This window comes from Calypte anna, chromosome 2, assembly GCF_003957555.1.
Source record: "Calypte anna isolate BGI_N300 chromosome 2, bCalAnn1_v1.p, whole genome shotgun sequence".
Classification (NCBI taxonomy): domain Eukaryota; kingdom Metazoa; phylum Chordata; class Aves; order Apodiformes; family Trochilidae; genus Calypte; species Calypte anna.
Window position 1 is genome coordinate 120,215,343 of NC_044245.1, and position 23,522 is coordinate 120,238,864.

Sequence of the window (23,522 nt, forward strand, 5' to 3'; positions counted from 1 at the left end):
ACATCATGAGTACTGATGGACGAGAGGGCAAAAAAATCTCTTTAGTTTCTCCTCATCTCTGCAGTAGCACTATATCTTCCCATTGCTAGGTAACACTTTTTGATGTTTGTAATTTGCATCACTGAGTGATCTCTTAGAAGTAAAAAATACAAGGCAATACAAAAAAATCCAGGCCTGTTCATAATATAAATTACACCCACGTAAAAATTTTTGATCACTGGAGTAGTCATATATAAATTTAAGCCATCATCTCAGGAATTGCATCAGAAATTATATCAGTTTTCCCTTATTTTTAAAAAATCATTAGAGTGATCTTATAGATCTTAGAGATTGTTGCATTACTTCTGCCTTGGTAGTGGTTGGGGACACAAGTAACTATGACTTCTCTTCTGCCTTTTCTTTACTGACTTAAGGAAGTTATTGGTCTTTTGTCTCCTTTATCAATTTTCTTTTCAAAGTCTATGGCAGTCAAAAAAGTGACTTGGATCTCTAGAAAATTCTTTGGAATTGGAACCTTGGGTCATTTCTTCCAGAATATTTTATAGATTTTATGTAATTTAAGAGAGGTTTTATTTTAATTTTAATTCTAATTTCTGTTACACTTGATGAAGCAATAGCTTTGATGAAAGAATGGTATAGTTGGATGATGAATGCTGCAGTTAAAGGGATTGCTTTGTATATGTGATTTACACTTCACAGTTTTTTTACATTTGTATAAACAATGGCTTTGAACTTTAAAACAATACTTAAGTGATTAAAATTAAGAATAAATTAAACTATGTATTGGTAAACAAATTGATGTACCTCCATACTGTGGACTGCAAGTTTGCACTGAGATACCTGAAGTAGATTTGAAATAATTTCCTTCATTAACAACAATAGTCACTGTATATCTGAGCAAATTTGAACACACAGTTAACACAGCAGCAGTGTTAAGTTTGATATTTTTTTATGGCCACCTTCTCATCCAAAGAAACTCCAGGACCAAACTAAGCATTGTCTGGCAGGATAAGAGGCAGCAGTTCTGGGTAATAAAGTATGCAAGCTGTATGTACATGATATTCATGCCAGGTAGTTTTTGTATGGCTTTAGAAATAAGGGATTTGGGTGTTAAAGGCTGAGAAACAAATGAATGAGTTCTTTCTTCTGTTGGCATACACAGAGAATTTGCTGAACAGCTGACTGTTCTGAAGTGACTTTATTGTGTGGTACATGCACTGGGGAGAAAAGCAAGATGTGGCATCATTTACTGCAAACCCGCAATATATATGCATAAAGTTTTTTTTCATTACTTTTAATCATCATTTTAGTGATTAAACATAAATAAAAATTAATGAGAGCACAAAATGAATGCTGTGAAATCTTACAGCTTATTTTTGACAAAAAGTTACCTACTTTTTTTGCTTCTATTAAATTTCTGATTCACAAGACAATTCCCCTGAGATTATCACAGAGACTTTACAAAGGTACTGAAATATGAATTATTCCAGTTTAAGAAATAATACACTTTATGCACTATTATAAAGATTAAAGGTGTTTTTAGACAGCAGGTGTAACTGAATAAATGATGCAAAGATTCTTTTTAAAAAAAATTTACCACACTAATTAAAATGACATATCTCTAGGATGCATAATTACTTTCTAGTACAATTAAAAGTTTTTTAATTTATTTGATACACTAGAAAACACCAATTGTCTGTCTTGGGAATGCCAGTTAAAATGCTTTTGAATTTTTGATTGGAGAAAGACAAAAAGAAAAATTTCAGTTGAAACAAAAAATGTTGGTTTTTTTAATTATTTCTTTTCAGTGAAAACTGTGAAAAATAGTGATTAGCTCAGTTCTAACTTCACTGGTACTTCATTCCCCTCATTCTCTCACATATCTGTCATGAACTGATGACTCTGGAGTTTCTGTCATTAGACCTGTGGTTATGATTGACATGGAAGGACAGTGACCAAGGAAGGCTGATGTTATCACTGCCCTAGAGGACTCCAGAGCAGAATCATAAATGCAGCTGCTTCAAGGAAAGTGCACAATGATGAGGCTCACTTCACCAGTATTTAGTTCACTACTAAACAGTAGTAGTAAATAATAAACCTTGAAAAGCATCAGTGGGACAGATTTAAACTCTAACATAAAAAGAAATAGGGTGTTTTTCTCATGATGAGCTTTAAGGTATGGTCATACCTTGCCAAATCTTGTCAAATCTTGCCCTTAATTAATTGTGCAGATTCTTCTCTGAAATAACCTTGCACGCAAGACATGCTTTTGGGGGATAGTGGAGCTGGCTTTCTAGCTCATATACCTATATTTTATGGAGTTAGAAATTGCAGTGCAATCAGCAAAAATGTTCAAGCTCGTAATTTCTGATACCACCTCCTGCACTAGGCTTCCTTTAAAGAGCTTCTCTGCATCCATCTGCTCAACCATGAAGATTACTTCTTTTCTCCAGCTAAGGTTGCAGCCTACAAATGTACCTATCTCTGGCTAGGCAAGAAGGGGGTAGAGAAAACACTATTTTATATTTGCATGAAGACAGAGAAACAGATGAAAAAGAAAGAATATTTTGAAGAGAGTGTCCAACCTCAACAATAGCTTGGAACATTGGTGTTCACCTGTCAGGAAGATTGACAATGAATATGAGTTTCTCATCAAAATGCTATTCTTGCAGAATTCTGCATGGCTCTGTCATGCATAACTATTATCAGTCTTTAAAAGAACATTTTGTTAAATATAATTCCTTCACAATCTTGAGGAACTGGTTCAAGCTGCTACTTTTGGCTACCTGGCTCTTATCTTGAAAAAAAAATCATTTTTTTTTAATATATAAAATATATTTAAATATAGTTAAAATAGTTAAATAGTTAAAATAGCTACATAAAATATTTTCAAAAATGTGTGGAGGAAAAAAACCCTTGACAATACAACTTCTTTACCTCTGACTGCTGTGTTCAGAATTGAAGACGTGGAGGGACACTTTGCAGGGGAATATATTGTGGGTTTGTTCTAAAATGCAACAGTCTAATGATTCCATTGTAGAATAATGAAGTGATGTCCTGCAATTTATAAGAACAAATATGTATGTGGAAGAAGTGTATTAAGCTTTTATGTTTTTTACAGTGGGTACAGTAGGAAGAAGAACTGTATGTGAAGGTATGGCAAGAAAAGGAAAGAGGGAAAGATTTATGCTAGCTATAATATAAAACTTTCTTATTTAGGATGAAAATGTTTTCTTGTAAAGATTAAAGGAATGTTATGGCTTATGACACTGAAATACAAGCTGAGTTGGGTGAATAGAAATTTCCTACTGTTTCCTAAAATCGGTGGGTTTATGTGTGGGTTAAAAGCTTTATTCTGTCATTATTACAGTTAGAGTAATTCTGTGTGTTGCAGAAGAAACCAGATGTTGCAATTTGGGAATATAAATGGTCCCTATAAATTTCTGATAATTGCTGATAATATTAATACTGGGGCTTTGAGCAATCTTGTCTGGTGGAAAGTGTCCTTGCCTATGCAAGGGTTCAGAACTAGATGATCTTTAAAGGTTCCCCCCAATTCAAATCATTCCATGATTTTTTGATTCTATGTCAGTAGTAGCAGACGAAATGGAAAGCAATGCCTTAGAGATTTCTGAAGAAGAAAACCAAGAAGATATTCTAGGATTAAACCGGGTGACATTAAAGTCTTTATGTAATCATGGTTTTGCATAACCAAGGACATACTTGATTTAATTAGTAATCTGATTAATAAGGTGAAACCTGTATGTCAAAATCAATATAAAAATAGGTTCTAGCACATGGAATTTATCTGATATATTTCTGTGTTCTTTGGCTGTGTTATGAGGCTGTTCACCTTTAATCTGTGCCAAAATTTTGTAAATATGATCTCCAGTGTCTACATGGGAATTTGGATTTAGAAATACTGATTACTGTTATTTAGATAAGAGTCTTTCTGTAAGAAACTTAGTCTGAATTTACAATGAAATAATTGAACATCCATCAAGAGATGCATTTCCTTCCTGGGACTACTTCAGTCTCCTAACTTGAGTACTGGTAACAGAGAATCAGGTATCTGGAAACTACTTCTGTAACTATCAGGAGATTCAGAAAGTCAAGTAGCAGTATGGGTAATCTGCACAATAAGGATCAGTTTGAGCAAACCTCATCTTAATGCAGTAAAAACTGCATACACAGTATGGTATAATTTCAAAAAAAAACAGGTTTTAGTATGCTTTTGAAAGAAAGAAGCTTGTATTTGCCTTTCATCTACAAGCATATTCTTCTATGTGCCTTAAACAAAAGAAAATAAGGATAAACAATTGTGATAAACAATAATACATGCACTTTTTCTTTACCTCATCCTAAGTATGCCTCTTACTAACATGAATACCACCTTTATGCCAGCCTAGCCATAAGACCAATGAATGGCAACCTTACTCTGATTTTTAGATTTTGTGTTTGAAGTGTGTGTTATTTCAACAAAAGCTGATTTAGAAAAGGGAGAGAAATGCATTTTCATTTCAAGTAAACTATTGGTTTAGAGGAAAAAAAGTTGTATATTGAAAGGGTGTTGAATAATATCTTTTTTGCTAAAAAAAGTGCCTATTACTAAAAGAAAATCTCACAAGACAGAAAATTGACTTAATTTAGCTTGGAAAGTGGAATTAAGCTTTTCAATTTCTTATTTGTGTTTTATTCACTGCAGCATGGCTGCACATGCTTTTAAGGAGAATGCAGTGCAGGGATTAAAACTTTTTTTTTCCTTTGTAACACATTTTTATTTTTAATTATTTTTAGTAGGGGATGCTGACCAAATATTTCTGAGATGGTGTTCCTTTCTTTCCTTTCCAATTTCAGACATGGGACACAGAACTGGAAAGATCTGCAGAGTCGTGGGCTGAAACCTGTCTATGGGAGCATGGGCCTGCAAGCCTTCTTCCCTCGATTGGGCAGAATTTGGGGGCACACTGGGGAAGGTAGTTTAAGATGCTGTTTTATACAATATATCTTGTTTTATTTAAGTTTAACAATATTTGCTTGAAGGTAGAATGATAGAAGATGCAGCCTTTGAATGACCTAATAGATTACTACTGTCTTTCACAGGTACAGACCTCCAACATTTCATGTCCAAGCATGGTATGATGAAGTGAGAGATTTCACGTATCCACATCCTCATGAGTGCAACCCATATTGTCCTTACAAATGCTCTGGTCCCGTTTGTACACATTACACACAGGTATGTAGGTGGGTTTGGTGTTTGTCAGCTAGGGAAAAGAGCTGTCAAGACCTCCACTTGGGTTGCTCTAGGACATGTAGAATATTAATCTTCCAATTTATGCCATAGCACTGAAGAACAAAAGGGGGTTTTATTATTTCTCTGTAGTTACAAGTATTGGGTGTTGATGACACACAGTAAGGCTGTCATGCAAATCTTTAGGTTCCATCCTCATAAATATCACTTCCTTAGCAGAATTAAGGATAAAGCTCCCATACTCCAGTGACTGAGTGGCACTGCTCTGTGTGTTTGACATAATCTAGTATCTGTGCCAGTACACGTATAATCCTTTCTGTAATATGCTGAAAGAACAGCATATTTAAAAAACACTACGGTTTTCTTAGGTGAATTACTCAGATCACATGAGTTTTTGATATGTTAGAATCATAGAATCATAGAATCATAGAATAGGCTGGGTTGGAAGGGACCTCAGAGATCATCGAGTCCAACCCTTGATCAGCTACCGCCACAGTCACTAGACCATGGCACTGAGTGCCATATCGAGTCGCTTTTTAAATGTCTCCAGGGACGAAGAGTCCACCACCTCCCCAGGCAGCCCGTTCCAATGTCTGATCACCCTTTCCGTGAAAAAATTCTTTCTAATAGCCAATCTGAACTTCCCCCGGCACAATTTAAGACCATGCCCTCTTGTCTTTTTGAGAGTTGCCTGGGAAAAGAGACCAACCCCTGCCTGGCTCCATCCTCCTTTCAGGTAGTTGTAGAGAGCAATGAGGTCTCCCCTGAGCCTCCTCTTCCTCAGGCTGAACAGCCCCAGCTCCCTCAGCCTCTCCTCATAGGATCTGTGTTCGAGTCCCTTCACCAGCTTGGTTGCCCTCCTTTGGACCTGTTCAAGGACCTCAATATCCTTCTTGAACTGAGGGGCCCAAAACTGAACACAGTACTCAAGGTGTGGCCTTACCAGGGCTGAATATAGGGGCAGAATCACCTCCTTGGACCTGCTGGTGACGCTTTAGCTTCAGCAAGATTTTCAAATGCATAAAAGCTAATTTATGTCCTACTCCTTAAATCTGTGTATCTAGCCTAAATTTTTCCAGAGAGGAACCAGTCTTGTTTTCAGTGACTGGGAAATATGTGATCCTCAGATTTTACTAAAATCTATCTATAATAATCAATATAATATTAGAAAAAAATCAAAATTTGAAGTCTTAAAATTAGATTCAATTGTAACTTGTGCAACAAACATTTAAGACATAATTATTTGCCATTTATGTAAAAATATCTATAATTACAGATATTTAAAACTTGCAAGATCTACAGTACATATACTTAGTTCTTTTCGGTACTAATTCTTCACAGTACATATTCCTGTCAAATCCTAAATCCTTTTGGAACAACAAACTAATCTTAAATTAATACAAGTTCAGCACCTGTCGTATTTGTCTAATTTGAATGTTCCAGCTTTCGTTGTTGAAATGAAATTGTTTCAACAGGTGCATAAAGGAGAACAACCACCTTAGATGGCAATGACATAAAAGCATATGCATTTAAAATTCATTATTAGAGTTTCCTGGGTGTGTGGGGACTTTTTGTGAATTGTTTTACCATTTATGTTAACTCCTTACACTGCTAACAAAGATCTATTCTCAGTCTAATGAGTCTTAGGGTTAGGCTGAGGGTTAGACAACCTTTGAGTTGCTAGGTTGTGCTGAGAACCACAGGACACAGGAATCTGACTTCTAACTCTCAATTATTAATTTTAATTCTAAGAGTCAATTCTTCTGATTGTGTTTTGTAAATATTTGTAAAAAAAAAATTGTAAAAAAATTGTAAATATTTTGCTTTGCTACATGCTTAGACCATTTCTATAAGATGAGAACCATATCTTCTGTATCAAGGTGAAGCTTTTCTTTCGAACAAGGGTATAACCAAATGGCCTTTTGACATTTGTAGTTAGGTAACTTCAACCCTTTTATAGCAGAGGGAATTATCATTTTTCTGAGTTGAGTTTTATGTGTTGAAGTTTGGAGGCAGGTTTTATTTTATATTAACCAGTTTTGATTTTTACATGTATTTCTCATTCCTTTTCCAAGGTTGTTTGGGCTACAAGTAGCAGAATTGGTTGTGCGATTAATTTGTGTCATAACATGAACATCTGGGGACAGATTTGGCCAAAAGCGGTCTATCTTGTATGCAATTACTCTCCTAAGTAAGTAGGCTGACACCAAATAATATCTTAAGTGGGCAAGATACTTTATTATAATCCAGGAAGTAATCTGAAAGGAAATCAGTCTGGATTTTCTATTTTTTGTGCTATTACAAACAAAGTAAAGCATTGTTCCGAAGGCAGCTTTTGACTGCACAAATACTCCTGTGATTTTCTAGAGTTTCAGTTTTCTGCCCTGTGTTTTTAGCATACAATATCAGAGATCTTTGTTATCCCATGACATTTGTATGAAAAATAATGTAACTCCCCTTTGTGACTTTCAGAAATGTGTAACATGAAGCCCATGGTTAAAATCAAGTTCTATATAATATTTCAGCTAGGAGAATGGAGTGTGTTCTCAAAAGATTTTACAGCTGCTTATATCAGTACTTCAGTTTTTTCTTTGTGAACTTTTCAGTTACTTCAATTACTCTGATATATCAAATAAATGTTATGGTCTAAGTGTTAGATGTTTTTCTTGACTTATTTTTTAACATATTAAATGCTCTCTAACGTTAAAACATACCTTAGGTAATTTAATTTATTTTTTTTTTTACCAGGGGTAACTGGTGGGGTCATGCTCCTTATAAACCTGGCCGCCCTTGTTCTGCATGTCCCCCTAGTTTTGGAGGAGGTTGCAGAGAAAATCTTTGTTACAGAGGTACATACTATTTCAACACTACACCTGTAAATGGGCAGAGAAATATAACCTTTCTATTGTTTTTTTTCCTCATTAAACTTTAACAAAGGTGAATAGAATATATTATGCTGACAGGATCCTTCTTTATTGTGATGAATGAGATCATGTAATTACAGTATGTGAGGCCGAGCATTACCAGAGGGAATGATGTAGCAAACTCCTGCTGGTTTAAGTGCTGATTGAGGGGTTTTAGTAAACAATGTGTAGACCATCTCTGTGTGCTATTTATATGCCTTTCTGTGATTTTAGTGGAAGCCTATGCAGTGATCTGTTTATAGGGAAACATGTTTTCGCAGCCACGACAGCTATGTGCATTACTATAAGACAAACCAAGACTAGGTGACATTAGTCATTAAACAAAATGTCAGCTAGGATGATTATTTACTTTTTACAGTTTTCAAAATACTATTCTCATTTTATAGCATTGAAACACAGCATATTACGAAGCTGCTATGCCTCTGTTTTACTCTGTGTACAAGTTTTAGCGTTATTTATTAAAAACTTTTGAAAATTCATATGGGCCCTAAGTGCTGCACGAGTGCCCCACATACTGTCTTTATGGTTCTTGCTTAATTAAGAAATGCAGATTCAGTTATGAGTATTTCCAAATTATTTTCATTATGCACGAATAAGAGGGACCTCATTTTCAGGTGTAAGTTTTTATGAAAAAGTTATCTACTATGAACTTGATGAAACACTTTCAATGTATAATAGAAATATCACCTTTGTTGTATTGGTTTTCTTATGGCATAAAGAAGATAATGAAACAATAGCATTAATAGCATTTTCATACCTCAGCTGTGCTTCCTGTGCTAGTAAAAGAGAAGAAATCTACCTTTTGTCTCTATCAGAAACACATCTAAGGTGTATTGCTAAGCCTGAGGTCTTCATCTTATGAATCAGTGGAAAGTTTTCTTTGCTTCCTTATTTGTATTCATTCACAATTTTATGAGAACAAAGCCATCGTACCAAAGTATGTTGAGGGATTTACATTCCACAAACACTGAATTTTCTTTTTCGTTTTTGGTTTTGGTTTTGGTTTTGGTTTTGTTTGACTGAGAGTTTATATTTTTTCCTGTTTTCTGAAACAGAGGATTCAGAAAGGCCTTACTCTCCCCATGAGCCAGAAGAGGAAACCAATGAGATTGAACGGCAGCGATCCAAAGCCCAGGATGCAATGTCACAAAGCCGACCAAGGACTCATTCACCTTCAGGCTCCACAGGCGCTGATGACAGTGAGAAAAATGAAGTAATAAGCACCCAACAAATGTGTAAGGAATTTACCTGATTTAGAAATCGTCAACAAATTTTAATTACATTATCAAATAGTATCAAATTCATTGCAGTGAAATTGCTTTTTGCTTATTTTAGCTCAGATTGTTTCATGTGAAGTAAGGCTAAGAGATCAGTGCAAAGGGACAACTTGCAATAGGTATGCAAAATTTTAAACTTCATTCTGGGACTATTCTAAAACACTATACTTGTATATGACCTGGAATATTTTCCCTTATTGTAATCCCAGGGTTTAAGAGAAGGTTGTATTTTATTTTCCTAGGTACGAATGTCCTGCTGGATGCTTGGATAGCAAAGCCAAAGTTATTGGGAGTGTACATTATGAAATGGTAAATGTTTTTAAATTATGTTTTTAACAAGTAGAATGTTTATAGTAATGTCTTTTCTGTTGGAATACTAGTTAAAATCATATGAAAAAATGGATTTTGAAGAACTCAATATTCACCAGAAATAAAAGCCTGTAATAAAAGTGTAAGATAGTATCAGACAGTCTAACTTTGCATCTGCTATTCTGCATGTACTGTCTAAATGCACTTCACAATTTTATACATGCATAGGAGCACAATTTTTTCTGTCCACAGATTTGCATATAAATATACTAAGGTGTGACTTAAGGAGAAATACAGTAATTTGGGGGTACACACATATAAATTGTTTCAGTCAACCAGGCCTACTTGTTTGAGCAGATAAAAATGTATTATTTACTCTGTGGAACTGAAAACAAGTATAGAAAATAACAGCTACTTTGAGCAAGTATATTTTAAATGAGTTTGATTTTTTCTGAGAAAGGCAAAGTCGTGTTTTCTTCATTTGAAAAAAAACCTACATAGACTACATCAACCTTAATAGACTATCTACTAAATTTTTATTTGCACATAGCAATTAAAACCTGATTTTTTTAATAAAAAATACAATGCAAAGTTGTGGCTTTGTCTGACACAGAACTGCTTTTTCTTCTCTTTTTTTTCAGCAATCCAGTATTTGTAAAGCTGCCATACACTATGGCATCCTGGATAATGAAGGTGGCTGGGTTGATGTCACCAGACAAGGAAGGAAAAATTACTTTATCAAGTCTTATAGAAATGGCATTCAATCAATTGGGTAAGTTTTTGTAAAACTAAAATGTATTGAAAGTTTTTCATGAAAAATATATTGCAGTAATAATATTTGTTCATACTTTTTATCATAAAGAAGATGAAAATGCTATAAAAAGGCATGTGGATATACAAGCACTGTATCCATTCTGAAAATTTAGACAGTGTTTAATGGTGGATAGAAAAGTGATGCAACGATGTTAGAAAAGTGGGTTAAATGATTTACTAAATCACTTGGGCTGTAAATAAGTGTTTGTAGTTAAATATTCTCAGTATTTGGAGCATTCAGTTAATTCTTGTGTAAGTATATATTTCTATTGTGGAAAACTACTATAGACTAGCACTGAAATAGATTGTTAAACATCTTTTGGACAAAGCTGGTAATATTTCCTGGGTTGGTCCATGGACACAGTAATCTGTTACAGCTAACAAGGCAATAATCTTACAAGTTTGTGTTTGGAACTGACCCTCCTGCACTGTGCATATAGAAAATATGAGACAAGTAGCAAATGCACCTCTTTCTATACGTTTGATTGTTTCATCACAGCACCACAACTTACATATGTTATTTTATGCCAGTGCGTTGCACAATTTCTGTATTGGCCTGAGATGGATAAGTAAATACTGCATACTGTGGAAGCATCATTTGAAGGTGTACTGCCCTGTTCAGGTGCTTGCCCTAAGACTGGTATATGAAAACAGGTCCACATAATTGTTGACAAACTAGACAAAAAATAGTGCATAAAAAGTGGAGAATACCTGATTGTTTCTGTATGTTATTGTCCAAGGATAGGATAACATCTGTATTAGTATTTGTGAATCTAATATATTATTAGTATCTACAAATTACACTTCGCTATATCTTAATTTATTCTTAATATACATTGTGGCCCTTATTTCTGTCCATAGTGAGCATATGTGTAATAGCAGCATGTGGGTAACAGTTAATGCATGAGTTATACCAAACTTAAAGAAAGCAGAATTTTGCTGGGTGATACGTTTGGCTCAGATGAGAACCTGAGGGTAAGGAGATGGATAGCTGTCAGAGGCTGTTCTCTCACTCTGTGCTGTGCAAACATATTTCACATTCTGTGACATCTGTCATAATTTCTGGTTGACTGATTTACCTCATTCAGGATAGAGAGAAACACTGACCAGGTAGACTAAACTCAGTGGCCTATATTTTTGGCTGTCTGAGTAGCACTTAAGGCATTGATATTAATCTCTTTATTTGGGTCATCCAATGATCTTCTATCTGTGGTTTAAGTTACATGAAAATACAGACAAATTTGTCTTTTTTAAATGCTTTGAGACAAAGTGAGAAGAAAATCTTGTTTGTGTAGATACTAACATATTGGGAGCCAGCTTTTTCACAAATGTAGGAATATTTAAAATGCAGAAAATTTTCAAACTAGAAAGAATTGAATTCCCATCACGTGAAATCTCAAGACAAAACTATGTGAGTGTTCAGGTTTCAAGGTGTACTTAGCATCTGCCCCCTGAGACTAACAACTCAAGGTGAGATATTAACACTTTGTTTTGCTTGCTGTGGACATGCATAATCATATCATTGCTGAACAGTAATGACTGTTTTGGTTTGGGGATTCAGATTTTGTGAAAAAAATTAGATGCCTTATAGAGACAAGGCTTTTAAAGGAGCAATTTGATACTTCCCCGTTGTGATCAGGCATCAGCTTCATAAGTCAGTCTATAAATGAAAGTCTTTGGGATAAATAAAGACTGTTTACCAAAGTATCAGCCTTAAAAAAGGCCTGTCAATAAAACAGTAAACACATTGCAGCTGCCTGACTCTTACCCATATCTCTAGTGGAGCTTTGCATAAAATACGTATCTAGTCAATGAATGAATGAAATTAAACTGATCTCACATTTTTTCATATTTTTTGTATATTTTGCTTACTGCAAAATAGAAAGACAAAAGAGAATGTTGGTGCAACATACAGCAAACTTCCTAATCTTCAGCTCCTTTGATATATAATGAGGATTGCTAATATAGATGTTGTTCTACTGTTGCATTATTTGTAGTATAGAATACCATTTTTAAACAATATCTTGGCAAGCAATTCAACAATAGAACACAGTGAACTATTGCCCACCCGTGTCTGACAATCCTAAGACAACAGAAGTATCAGCTAACTCCACAAAAGCAAACTGGAATCCAATAAATGAGCAAATATGAAATTGATGGGTCATGCAACTAAATAAACCAATACAAATTCTGAATAAAAATTGCAGCGCTATAGAGCACACAGGGATAATTTGCTCTGAAGGTGAATAGGAAATTATTTCCTTGTGTTTCATTTTTTATCTTTATAAATAACTTTGTGGGTGTCAAAGCATTACCAGCTTTCTTCCTACAGTTGAAAAATATTAGAAACAGAGGCATATCCAACGAGGAAAAAGAAGGGTAAGAGATGAGATAGAGGCAAAATAAAGTGTTCATGATTTGTAATGTAACAAGAGAATGTATATACCTGACCATCAACAGAGAAAACAGATATATCTGGGTGTCATACCATTACTGGGAAAAACCACACTGGTACATGTTATACTGGGTTTTTTTATGATGCTGGTGATAATTTAACATAAACAGAAGATCCAAAAGTAAAATTTAATGAATTTTTTCAAAAAGGCTGTCAGAAGAAACACTTCAGTGTTGGAGCTGTTTGTAGGAAAGAACCTTTAGCGGGAAGTGAGCGATCTTTTCTGGTAGATGGATCCTTCTCATCAACTGCAGATTTTGGTTACTATGTTTTGAGGGACAAATCGATTGCATAATTTGTTCCTAGCACATTTATTCTCTAAGTAAATTAAATTACAGAAAGACCTTAACATGCATTCCTGGTTTTCAAACAGATTAACTAGGAGTACAAAGCAAATGTGTCATTGCAGTAAATAGATTCCCAACAGGGAAGAATAAGTTCAGTGAATGAAAATTGATTGAGGACAATGTCTTGAGTTTATTTCTAGATTCTGTAATAAATGCTCTCCTAGCTAAAGGAAGTTACAGAGATATGTTATTTATAACTATTTCTATTATTTCTCCTTCAGAAAATACCAATCTGCTAACTCCTTCACTGTCTCTAAAGTAACAGGTAAGCATTTATTTCTTATAAACTCAGTACTATATTGAGTTTTTGGAATTTTTTTCTGAATAGCACACATTTATTTGTTTCTATTTTGCTTTCTTCAGTTCAGGCTATAACCTGTGAAACAACAGTGGAACAGCTATGCCCATTTCAAAAACCAGCCTCACACTGTCCAAGGTAAAATTCTTGGAGTTTTATTCATTGGAAGTGCTGCCATATTCTATATGATTTACTAATTATCTATAGTTGTGATTGACAAATGTGACAACAGCAGCTGTAAAAGTGAAATCCGAAATATTTTACTGATTTTTTAGTCTTTGTTCTAAGTAGAAGGTTGGATAGGTAAGGGTGACCTATAGGCTTTTTGACTAGGAGAATTTCACTTTTGTTTGCCCATAAAGATCTTTCTTTGGTCCCTTGGCAGATCATAGTGAAGCCATCAGTGTTTAGACTGAAGACTGTGAGCAAAGATGTTTTATGATTTTGCATAGTCCACTATTGTATCTATGCACCTTGGCAAGATGCACTTTATTTCAGTTTATTTGCCTGTAAAACAGATACAATAAAATGTATATAAAATGATACAGATACTTATCATAGAGGTTATCAACTTGTTTGGGAGTTCTGGGGATACAGTGAGCAAATATGTTTGCAAAAAAATTGAAATGTATAAAGTTAAGGTTTGGTGTGTTATGCAGGTCATTTAACACCTTTAAATCTCTGTGCCATTTCTTTGAAGCCTATGTTTTAACTCTTTGAAAGGAGTTTTTGCCACAATATTTTGAGGAAGGAAATCGGTAGCAGTTCTAAAACCATAGATGAGTCAAAGTTAAACACACTGTAGCATGTTTTACCACAAGCTAAGCTGGAGATATCCACAGGATTACTTTCATAGCAATCCTTCAGCCAATGCAGGAAGCAAGTACAAAGCCAGAACTGCTAGGAAAACATCTCTTCGTGTAGCACTTGGGTCCACAGACTTGTTTGGTGTTTGGCTATAACTCCTGGTTTTCTAGCTAGATGAGATGGAGAAGTAACTGAAGGAGTGGAATGCAGGAATGGCTGGGTATAATCTCATAATCTTTTTCTTGCTTTTCCCTCATTATTAACAACTAAAGATAGCTTCATTAAGAGAAAAGTAGGGTTTGTCTTTAAGAAAATTAAAAAATATAAACCAAGGTAAAAATGAGTGTTTAATTCTTATGCGTGAACTTAAGGACCTTCACAACAGCCATGATTCATTCAAGGTTCTGTGCATGCTTTTAACTTAATTCTGAAAAATGTAGTCTCAGGGCTTACAAGCAGTAATCAGATAGGGCATTGATTGCACAACCTCAGTTTTCACTCTCATGTCCTAACTATAAATCTGTAGACCTTCAAAAGGCTTTTTGGCATCATGCTTCCTTCAGACAAAAATCTCTTTCCTAGCTCCATCAGCCTGTTGGCATAACCCATCTGGTAGGACTGTGGCATGCCTAAGTTTTATGACATGCTGAATTGGATGGCATTCTGGAGAAGGTTTGCCCAGGGTTGTCCCATCTAGGGTGGCTCCAAAGCCATTAGGGCATATTCCATTTTTAAAATGAAACAGCTCAGAGCAGAAAAAGAGCTGACTGACCCTTCTTCTTCCTTGTAGCATATCACAATTACCAAACAAGATGCTTTACACTTTCTATACTACTGTTAGCTTTCCACATGGTTTTCCTATGTGTTTGGGAGCTATACAGGCATGAATCACAGAGACGGTTTTTCTCAAAGGTTAAAAAATGCAGTTGAATAAAGAGAGTCTTTCAGTAGGATTCTGATCTCTTAGTAGCAGTTCGGAATCTCATTACTTTCCAAAGTTTTTCATTTTAGCCACAGATACCAAGTGTTCACTCTCATTAAGTTGCTCAAGTGGCTTGCATCACAGGTCGTCAGCATCATAGCAAGTCCTCATTCAGATATGCTTCTCCTGAAAAGGTATTCAACTGTACAGTTTCCTTAGGATGCTGTAAAAAGAGACAATACTAAAAGCATGAACAGTCTCGCTTCTTACTGGCTTTTTTACTAGCCTCACATATGTCGAAGAAGAACACCATCTGCCTATCCAATGGAAAGAAGTTCAGACCTCTTGAAGTGTGTTTTCAAGCACTTTATTATGAACCCCAACTTATATCAGCAGTGCTTTCACCTGTATTGTCAAAGCCTCAAAAACTGACATCCTTTAAGTAACATTATGTTACTATATGTATGCATCATCAAATTGATTTATACTCAATAATGCTGATATCGAATAAAACTCTGATATTATTCATCCTGTGTGTGATTTATTTTTGCTATTTCAGAGTCTACTGTCCTCACAACTGCATGCAGGCAAATCCACACTATGCTCGTGTAATTGGAACAAGAATCTATTCTGATGTAAGTAGAGCGATTTACATTGCATTGTATAATGATATATAAAATCATATGAAAAGATAAAATGTAAAGATCATAGAATGGCTTATGTTTAAAGGGACCTTTAAAGTTCATCTAGTCCAACCCATCTGCACTAATCTTAAGTTAGATCAGGTTGCTCAGACCCCTGTCCAACCTAACCTTGAATGTTTCCAGGAATGGGGCATCTGCCACTTTTCCAGGCAACCTGCTCCAGTGTTTCACCACTCATTGTAAAAAATTTCTTCCTAATATCTAGTCTAAGTATGCACTATTACAGTTTAAAAACATACAGTTTAAAACCTTGTCCTGTCACTACAGGCCCTGATAAAAAGTTTGCACCCATTTTTCTTATAATAAAATATAGTAGAGATCCATTTTTTTCCATATGCATATTATTTTACACATTTTTTTTTCAAAAGGTCTTTACCTCCAATTCAGTTAATAGTACTCAACTACTGAAGATACAGAAAGTAATTTGAAAACTCAGTGTAGACTTTAGTAGTGACTGGACCTATATTTTCAAGTTTTAATTCCCACCCATTTTGTCAGAATTGGTAGTGTATATTCATTTAAATCCTTGCTCTTTAGATCCTGAAGCAACCATATCTTCCATCATATTACCAATTTTTTTTTGCTTAATATTTTTTCCTGTCTATTCTACATCATGTTCAGCACCGTACAAGTAGAAAGAATAAAATGATAGTTCTTTTTTATGCTGCTCCTCTGTTATTACTCTATGGAGAAGCCAGGATGTAGCTGTGTAGAGAGCATGTCACATTTTACATGTAAACTGTATGTTTCAAGTGGCTTTTAGTTGTCAAAAGGAGCAGTATGGTAAATACCTCTGTCAGGTGATGATTTGCACTTCTTTTCAGCACTTAAAAAAGAATGGAAATAATATGCAAATAGTTGTTCATCATTGCTTTGAAATTAATGTCCATTGGATGACCTCAATAACTTATCCTGAAAACACTCTTGTCCATAATAAAGATTGTTAAATATGAGAGAAGCACTTCCAGTTCAGAAAGTAAATTGGTTTGTGCATGTGGAATGGGGTCCTTAATGTGTTTAAGAAGGGCAGTGAAAGTAGAATCAGTTAAGGTCCATTTTCTAGAAAATCATTTTCTTTCAGTTCTTTGGTTGCAATCAAAGTTTAAAGCCAAAGTTTCCCAGAGAGTAAGAGAAGACTGCTGTAGGAGAAGGAACACCCATTTCTCTTTTGCACAAGATAGTATCTCAGAATATGTATTAGCTTTCATTGGGAAATCTCAGCTATGCTTTAAAACCATTTTAGATGTAACATCTCATTATTCATCTCCATTGTATAGAAACATGCAGCTGTAAGGGAAAAAAGATTCAAATGTAGGTAAGAAGGCAAGAATGGGAATCTTATCCACTTAAGTGTTGTCAGGGTAGGTATCTACACTGAAGGTACTAGTCTAGGTTATGTTCATAGTAGTTTGTGGTACATTCCTTGTAGAAGTAAGGGAGATAAATAGGCATTGGCAGAACAGGTTTCATTTGACCTTTTCAGAAAGTCTACCTCAGTACAAGATGAACTGTCTAGTAAAGATGTATATTTCTCTCCATTTCCTAAAGAAGGGTCCTAGGGCATCTAGCTCCTATGTAGCCAGATGTGTCTTACCTGTGTTTGTACAGATGTTTCCAAAGATGGTTTCAGATTTGTGATTTTCTACACTTTTGTAGTATTTTTTTTTTTTTTTGTAGTATTCATACGAATCTAGAAAACTTTTCATTTTCTGACTTGGGTCTGATCAGACAGACATTCATTCTTAAAGTAATTTCTCATTTTATGGTGACTTCTTTTGCTCCCTGTTCCTGAGAAGGTTTGTTCTCTGATTTATCCCTAGGTGCCCCCCACATTTCTTACCATTTTCCTTCCATTCTTTTTTTCCTTTGAAGTTACAGTGACTGTCTCTAACTTAGATAAATCTAACCCTTCCCCTTATTTCATTCTCCATTCTTCCTGTCTGCTAGCAATTATCTATTTGTCTGTGGCAGACAAATCACAGCCAGGGTTCATATAGTCAACATTTATAAACTCAAGTGTGTGTAGAACTTTCATGTACTACCCATCTCTTTGTGCTCCATACCTTCTAGTTTTCAGATGATCTACTTTTGTTTCACCTGCCTTGAGGGAGATTGCAAACTCTTTAAAGTGTCTCTTATTCTGAGTTTATGTTACAATTATTTTATTTTCTGAATAGAGCTACCATGATATGAGTGAGTACTGTAGCATGTGTCATTCTCAGCAGGCAGAAGTACAAATTATTCAGTCTTCATGTGGCCCAAACACATTGCCACCTTTGTGCTTTATGTCCATGCTGGCCCCTCTGTTAGGTTTCCACATGGCAATGATTTGTCTTGTTGGGAGCCCAGGAAAAAAAGTTTCCATTTTGTGCTTAGTTTGTTCCACATTTCAACTTTGGTTAATCCTTTTAATTTAAACTTTCTTAGTCTTATTTCTGGAATTTCAGAATCATGTCATGACAACAATCTTAACAATATCTGTACTTTTAAAGCATTTTTTAATATGACCTCATTTATGAAGTGAAATAAAAACCTTCTGAAGATTTGCACCATGTCAGGCCTGACATCATTGCCTGAATTCTGTTGGAGATGATCTTGCAGCACATGCTGTGCCAAGCTAACAAACATTATTATCAAAAATAGGAAATATTATGGCATCAGTGCTAGAATCTAATTTCATATTTGTGAAAATTGGCAGTCTCCTGGATTGTAGAGAACATTTTCTCCCCTGTATATTTGAAATTGCATATTATCAGTCTGGTCTTAAGTTACTCACAAAGTTAATAAAGGACACCATAATCTTAAAATTCAGGTGATTGCTCATATCCAGGATATTACAAAAAGTCTTGTACCCCTCCTGGGAGGAGAAAAAATGCAGAAGAGCATCAAGAGCATCCCTTCTGGCACTATCAAAAACTGCAGCCAGCAGTGTGAAAAGAAAAACTCTGAAGTGCCTTTGCAGAAGATTCTTTACATAAAAAAATTCAAAACTTTGCTCCTTTTAATGCTGCAACATTGAAATACAAACTATATAACAGTGAAACTGCAAGTTCTGTGCTTGGAATGAGTGTAGGAAAATCATTGCTGTTTTAAATTTCTGATTTTATATAGCATTGAGATTGCAAAGTAGCTATGGTAACAAATATAAATTATTGTAATTCTAACTGGAAGAAATGCAATTCTTGTTTAAATAGTGGTTTGTGTGACCAGTTATTGATATTTATGTTGGATAAGTTTTTAAGGTTGGTTGAGGAGAGACCTATTGCTGCAAAGGCTTTTTCCACAAAACAGCTTGGCTTCAAGTAGACATCCACTGTAGCTGTAGCTACACTTTGCTGTCATGTATATTAAAAATGGAGACCTACATTCTGGAGTATCTAAGAGCTTTCATTCCTCTGCTGATTAATTTTTAAAATGCTGAAAGAGTAGCAGAGGACTGCAGGTCTGTATCAGTTATTTAAATTAACATCATCAAGACTGCCACCACACAAACCTTCTGTGGATGTTATTTATGCTACAAAGATTCATGAGAGAAATTAGTGGCCACAGAATGTACCTTTTACTCAGATGAAGTTACTATTAACTTTGCAGAGAATTTTGCCTGCATAAACTTTGTGGAATTAGATTTTCATTTTAAAAATTCTTCTTTTGTAGAAATTTTTAAATCTTTACTCTCTGACTCTATTTCCATTCTCAGAGTTAAGGAGCTAAAGCCATTAGTCTGCCATTAATCGACTGTCATAGCTAAGGGATGATTTTAGACATCTATCTTCTGCTTGGTGTTCAGATTGTATCTTCTAATACTTTAATATTTGCCCATGGCAGGCAAATATTGTGTTGTTGCCTTTGAATATGGATCATTTCACTTCTGCTTGAGGTTTCACACCTTGGGATGGAATTATTGCTGTTTATCCCTCACCTTTGGGGTAGGACATCCTCCAAGAATCATTTGACTTCAGGATCCCTTTGCTGTTCTACAGTTCCCCTGTTCGGCTGTGGCTGGAGATTAAACTGGATCCCCTGATCTATGATAATTATTGGGACATAGATTTGAGTTTTACTACACCTTCAAGTGAAGGCTGATAGAGCCTTTAATTTTGAAAGGCTCATGAATTCAAACATGTTCCTGATTCTCAAACTGATATAGTCTGAACTAAATTACTTTGGGGTCATGGTGCAGGTGACCTTTGAAGAGGCAGTATTAATATTCCTATAAATCAGCCTAATTCCTATGAGAGTGATCCAAACACTGTAAGATTAATATAATTAGTCATGCAATAAATAGAATTATTTTATATTTGCTAGCAGCAGGTTTAAATATCTTTGGTGGTTTAATTCTAAATAGTTTTTGAACAAAAGGATGAATGAAAACTAATCTTCTCATTCTTTCTCAGGTATCCAGTATCTGCAGGGCAGCAGTACATGCTGGTGTGGTCCGCAACCAGGGTGGTTATGTTGATGTGATGCCAGTAGACAAACGAAAGGTGTACGTTGCTTCCTTTCAAAATGGGATTTATTCAGAAAGGTACAGAGCCCAGTTTCAAAATTTATACTTTACCCTTCACCTCAATAAGATTTAGAAAGTCTTGCATCATGCCTGTTTGTACCTGGGGCAGTGCTGGAAACCAAACAAACCAGCCAGCATGGGTGATTTACAGAGCTTGTGTAACAGCTGTGGTGACTCTGGAGGAGCTGTGGTACCAGAGCTGCCTGCCTCCTCTAAGCTCATAAATCATTACTTTAAAAAGCTACTTATGAAATAAAATAACCCTCTTGTTTACTCTACTGGTTCTGTTGCAACTAACACAATATTTGATAAGAAAATTGCCTTTGCTTTCTTTGAGGTCTTCTAAAAATTAACATAGGTGATTTATTCTGTCCAAGTCAGAGGATCTGCAATAGATGGGTACTAGTAGCAAGTTCATTGGTGTTCAGTACTGATTTACATGGTACTGAACAGGTGAGCCTGGACCATAAATAATTTCAGAAACAGAATAATTTCAGAGACATTAAAATTCACAGTTATTCAAGGCTATTTTTAATTTTTTTAATGGTTTGATTGATTTTAGCAGGTTTTCTGATAGAAATTGAGATTCTATGAATGGTCATTCAGACATATTTGGTGTCTTTGTGCAAGCTTTAATGATACCATCTGGTTGATGATATGATAACACTATGTTAAAATGTTGCACATTTAAATTTAATCTCTTGAATTGTTCTCTAGGTCTAGAGGAAGAGCAAGAAATTACCTTTAAAAAAAATCTTTCAGCAATCTTAGCCCTGTAAAGCTAAAAATTATTTTTGCCTCCAAAACTGTAGGCTTTCCAAGAAATTTATGAGGGAAAAAACCATCCAAAAGTTTCTGTAGAGAATTTGAAGTAGGAAAAGACAGAGTATTTTTTTTTCTTATTTTTAATTAGGACTGGGGAGAAGTCTTGCCTTTTTCCCTCAGACCTTTCAACAAACATGGAAACTTGTAAAATACAAATTTCCTTCTCTTACTGGACTTAATTTACATAGTATTTGGCCTTTCGACATGACCATCCAGTTCCCTCATAAAGTGTGCTTCCTTACTGACACTTTTGTTCTCTGACTAAATTTCCTCATTGAGAAGAGATGTAGCCAGGAAAACTGTTACAAATTTAATCATTATATGTACTTCACTGTCCTGGTAGAGTTTGGAAGCTCCACAGTTTGGAAAACAGTTCTATGCAAGTTTCCTGTGAAACAGAAGAGGATGGATTATAATGCTATTGAAGGCCACCTGGTTCATTCTGCCCTCTCTTACTTTCACTTTGATTGCCCTTTCCTCAGATAAACTTCTGGCAGGGTTTTCAAAACAGTAAGCAATGGAACAATTAAATGTGACATCTAGTTCAGTTTGTATGACACAAATATTTATTCAACAAAATTTCATTGCAGTGAGGTATTTTTGTCTCATTTCTCTTGAAGCCAGATATTTATCCATTTCAAAATAATTTCCTTTATTTTTGTGAAATATTAATTCTCTTTAGAAATCTATTTTTCAGCATATAAGCAACTACCAAACAAACTATCTCCTAGGGCTTCAAGTTCTGTCCAAAGTTATCAGAATAGTGAGCATAAGATTCACACTTTCTCTTTTTTCCTAAAAGCTTTTTTTAGTATCTTGCTTCAATAGAGCTTTATATTCTGAACTAGAATCTCTTGTTGCAAAGGATTACCAGTTTTGTTGGGGGTTTTTTGGGTGGGTTTTTTTTTGTTTTTTTTTTTTTTTGTTTTTTTTTTTTTTTTTTTTTTTTTTTTTTTTGTTTTTTTGGGTTTTTTTTTTTGGTTTTTTTTTTGTATCTTGATTTGTTGTTAATCATCTGCTTGGAAGAAAAATTAATCTGAAATTTCTGTAATTTTTATTTGTAACAATCTTAGTTAAGCTTGTAAGTAGACACAGAAAGTGCTGCGGGGTCCTAGAACTGTGCTTAGCAATTCAAAAAAGTTGTCACTGGAGTGTTGCAGTCTTAAAAAATAACATCAGGAGTATTTTTATTTTTCAGTTTACAGAATCCTCCAGGAAGCAAGGCATTCAGAGTATTTGCTGTTGTTTGAGTCTTGCAAGTAAAATGAAAAACAGGCAAGTGAAACCAGAGAGCTTGGAAGAGACTAATAAAGTCCATTTCTTGTAATTCCTAGAGTTTGTATAAAGCTGTAACATTATTGTACAGAAGATGTATACTGCTTTCCACCAAAAAGTTTAAATTACATATATATCTTAACAGAAAAAATCTGTAAAAGTAAACATGGGAGAAAAATTGATTTGAAAAACTATAATGAAATATAACTATATTTTGAATCCTGTGTTAAATATTGCTATATTTTCTTAGCAGTTACTCCTATACAGTTAATTCAGAGCTCATAAATGTTCTTTGTTTTCCTCATCTGAATATATTATTGTATGGTGCTTTATATATGCCACTAACAGTAACCTTAAAACTATACCGTAGGGAGGCCTGAGTTTTTATTTCCAATGTACATAAAACGAGCCATTCCAATAATTCAACATAATAAATTATGCCTTAAAGTAAAACAAAAATATATGCAACTTTTTGATGATTTACTGTAGCATTAATCATGCAAGCATAAATGAAGAGCTAGATGGTTTTCAGTTTCTCACTAATCATAAGGGCAAACAGCTATTTTGAAATAAAACGTAAAATATAAAAAATAGAGACATTCAGGACCTTATTAGTATGGTTTCTTCTGAAGAAATATTTTTAAGAGATGTGGCCAGTAATGCTTATTATTTCCTAAGCCTGTTAATAAATAAAATGTTTATTGGATGCTGCTGAGCTCTGTAGTTGAAATAACCAAGTCAATATGGCCCAGTCCTTCACAGATACTCAGCTATCCTGGGACGAATGAGTGAGAGATAGATAGACAGA

The 23,522-nt window shown here is 34.8% G+C and overlaps 1 protein-coding gene across 2 annotated transcripts in view; it reads left to right on the top strand.

The window, feature by feature from the left end:
- The window catches only part of CRISPLD1 (cysteine rich secretory protein LCCL domain containing 1), a 38,872-nt gene extending 15,873 nt beyond the window's left edge, over positions 1–22,999 (top strand). For both annotated transcript variants that reach the window (XM_030444984.1, XM_030444985.1), the window contains 13 exons: positions 4,858–4,976; positions 5,104–5,236; positions 7,327–7,442; positions 8,000–8,100; positions 9,231–9,410; positions 9,511–9,571; positions 9,695–9,761; positions 10,403–10,533; positions 13,598–13,641; positions 13,740–13,812; positions 15,963–16,038; positions 20,502–20,632; positions 22,638–22,999. In XM_030444984.1, the coding sequence (XP_030300844.1) occupies positions 4,858–4,976; positions 5,104–5,236; positions 7,327–7,442; positions 8,000–8,100; positions 9,231–9,410; positions 9,511–9,571; positions 9,695–9,761; positions 10,403–10,533; positions 13,598–13,641; positions 13,740–13,812; positions 15,963–16,038; positions 20,502–20,632; positions 22,638–22,689 (1,284 nt within the window). In that variant the 3' untranslated portion in view covers positions 22,690–22,999. The remainder of the gene's footprint in view (positions 1–4,857; positions 4,977–5,103; positions 5,237–7,326; positions 7,443–7,999; positions 8,101–9,230; positions 9,411–9,510; positions 9,572–9,694; positions 9,762–10,402; positions 10,534–13,597; positions 13,642–13,739; positions 13,813–15,962; positions 16,039–20,501; positions 20,633–22,637) is intronic.
- Positions 23,000–23,522: the final 523 nt, after the last annotated feature.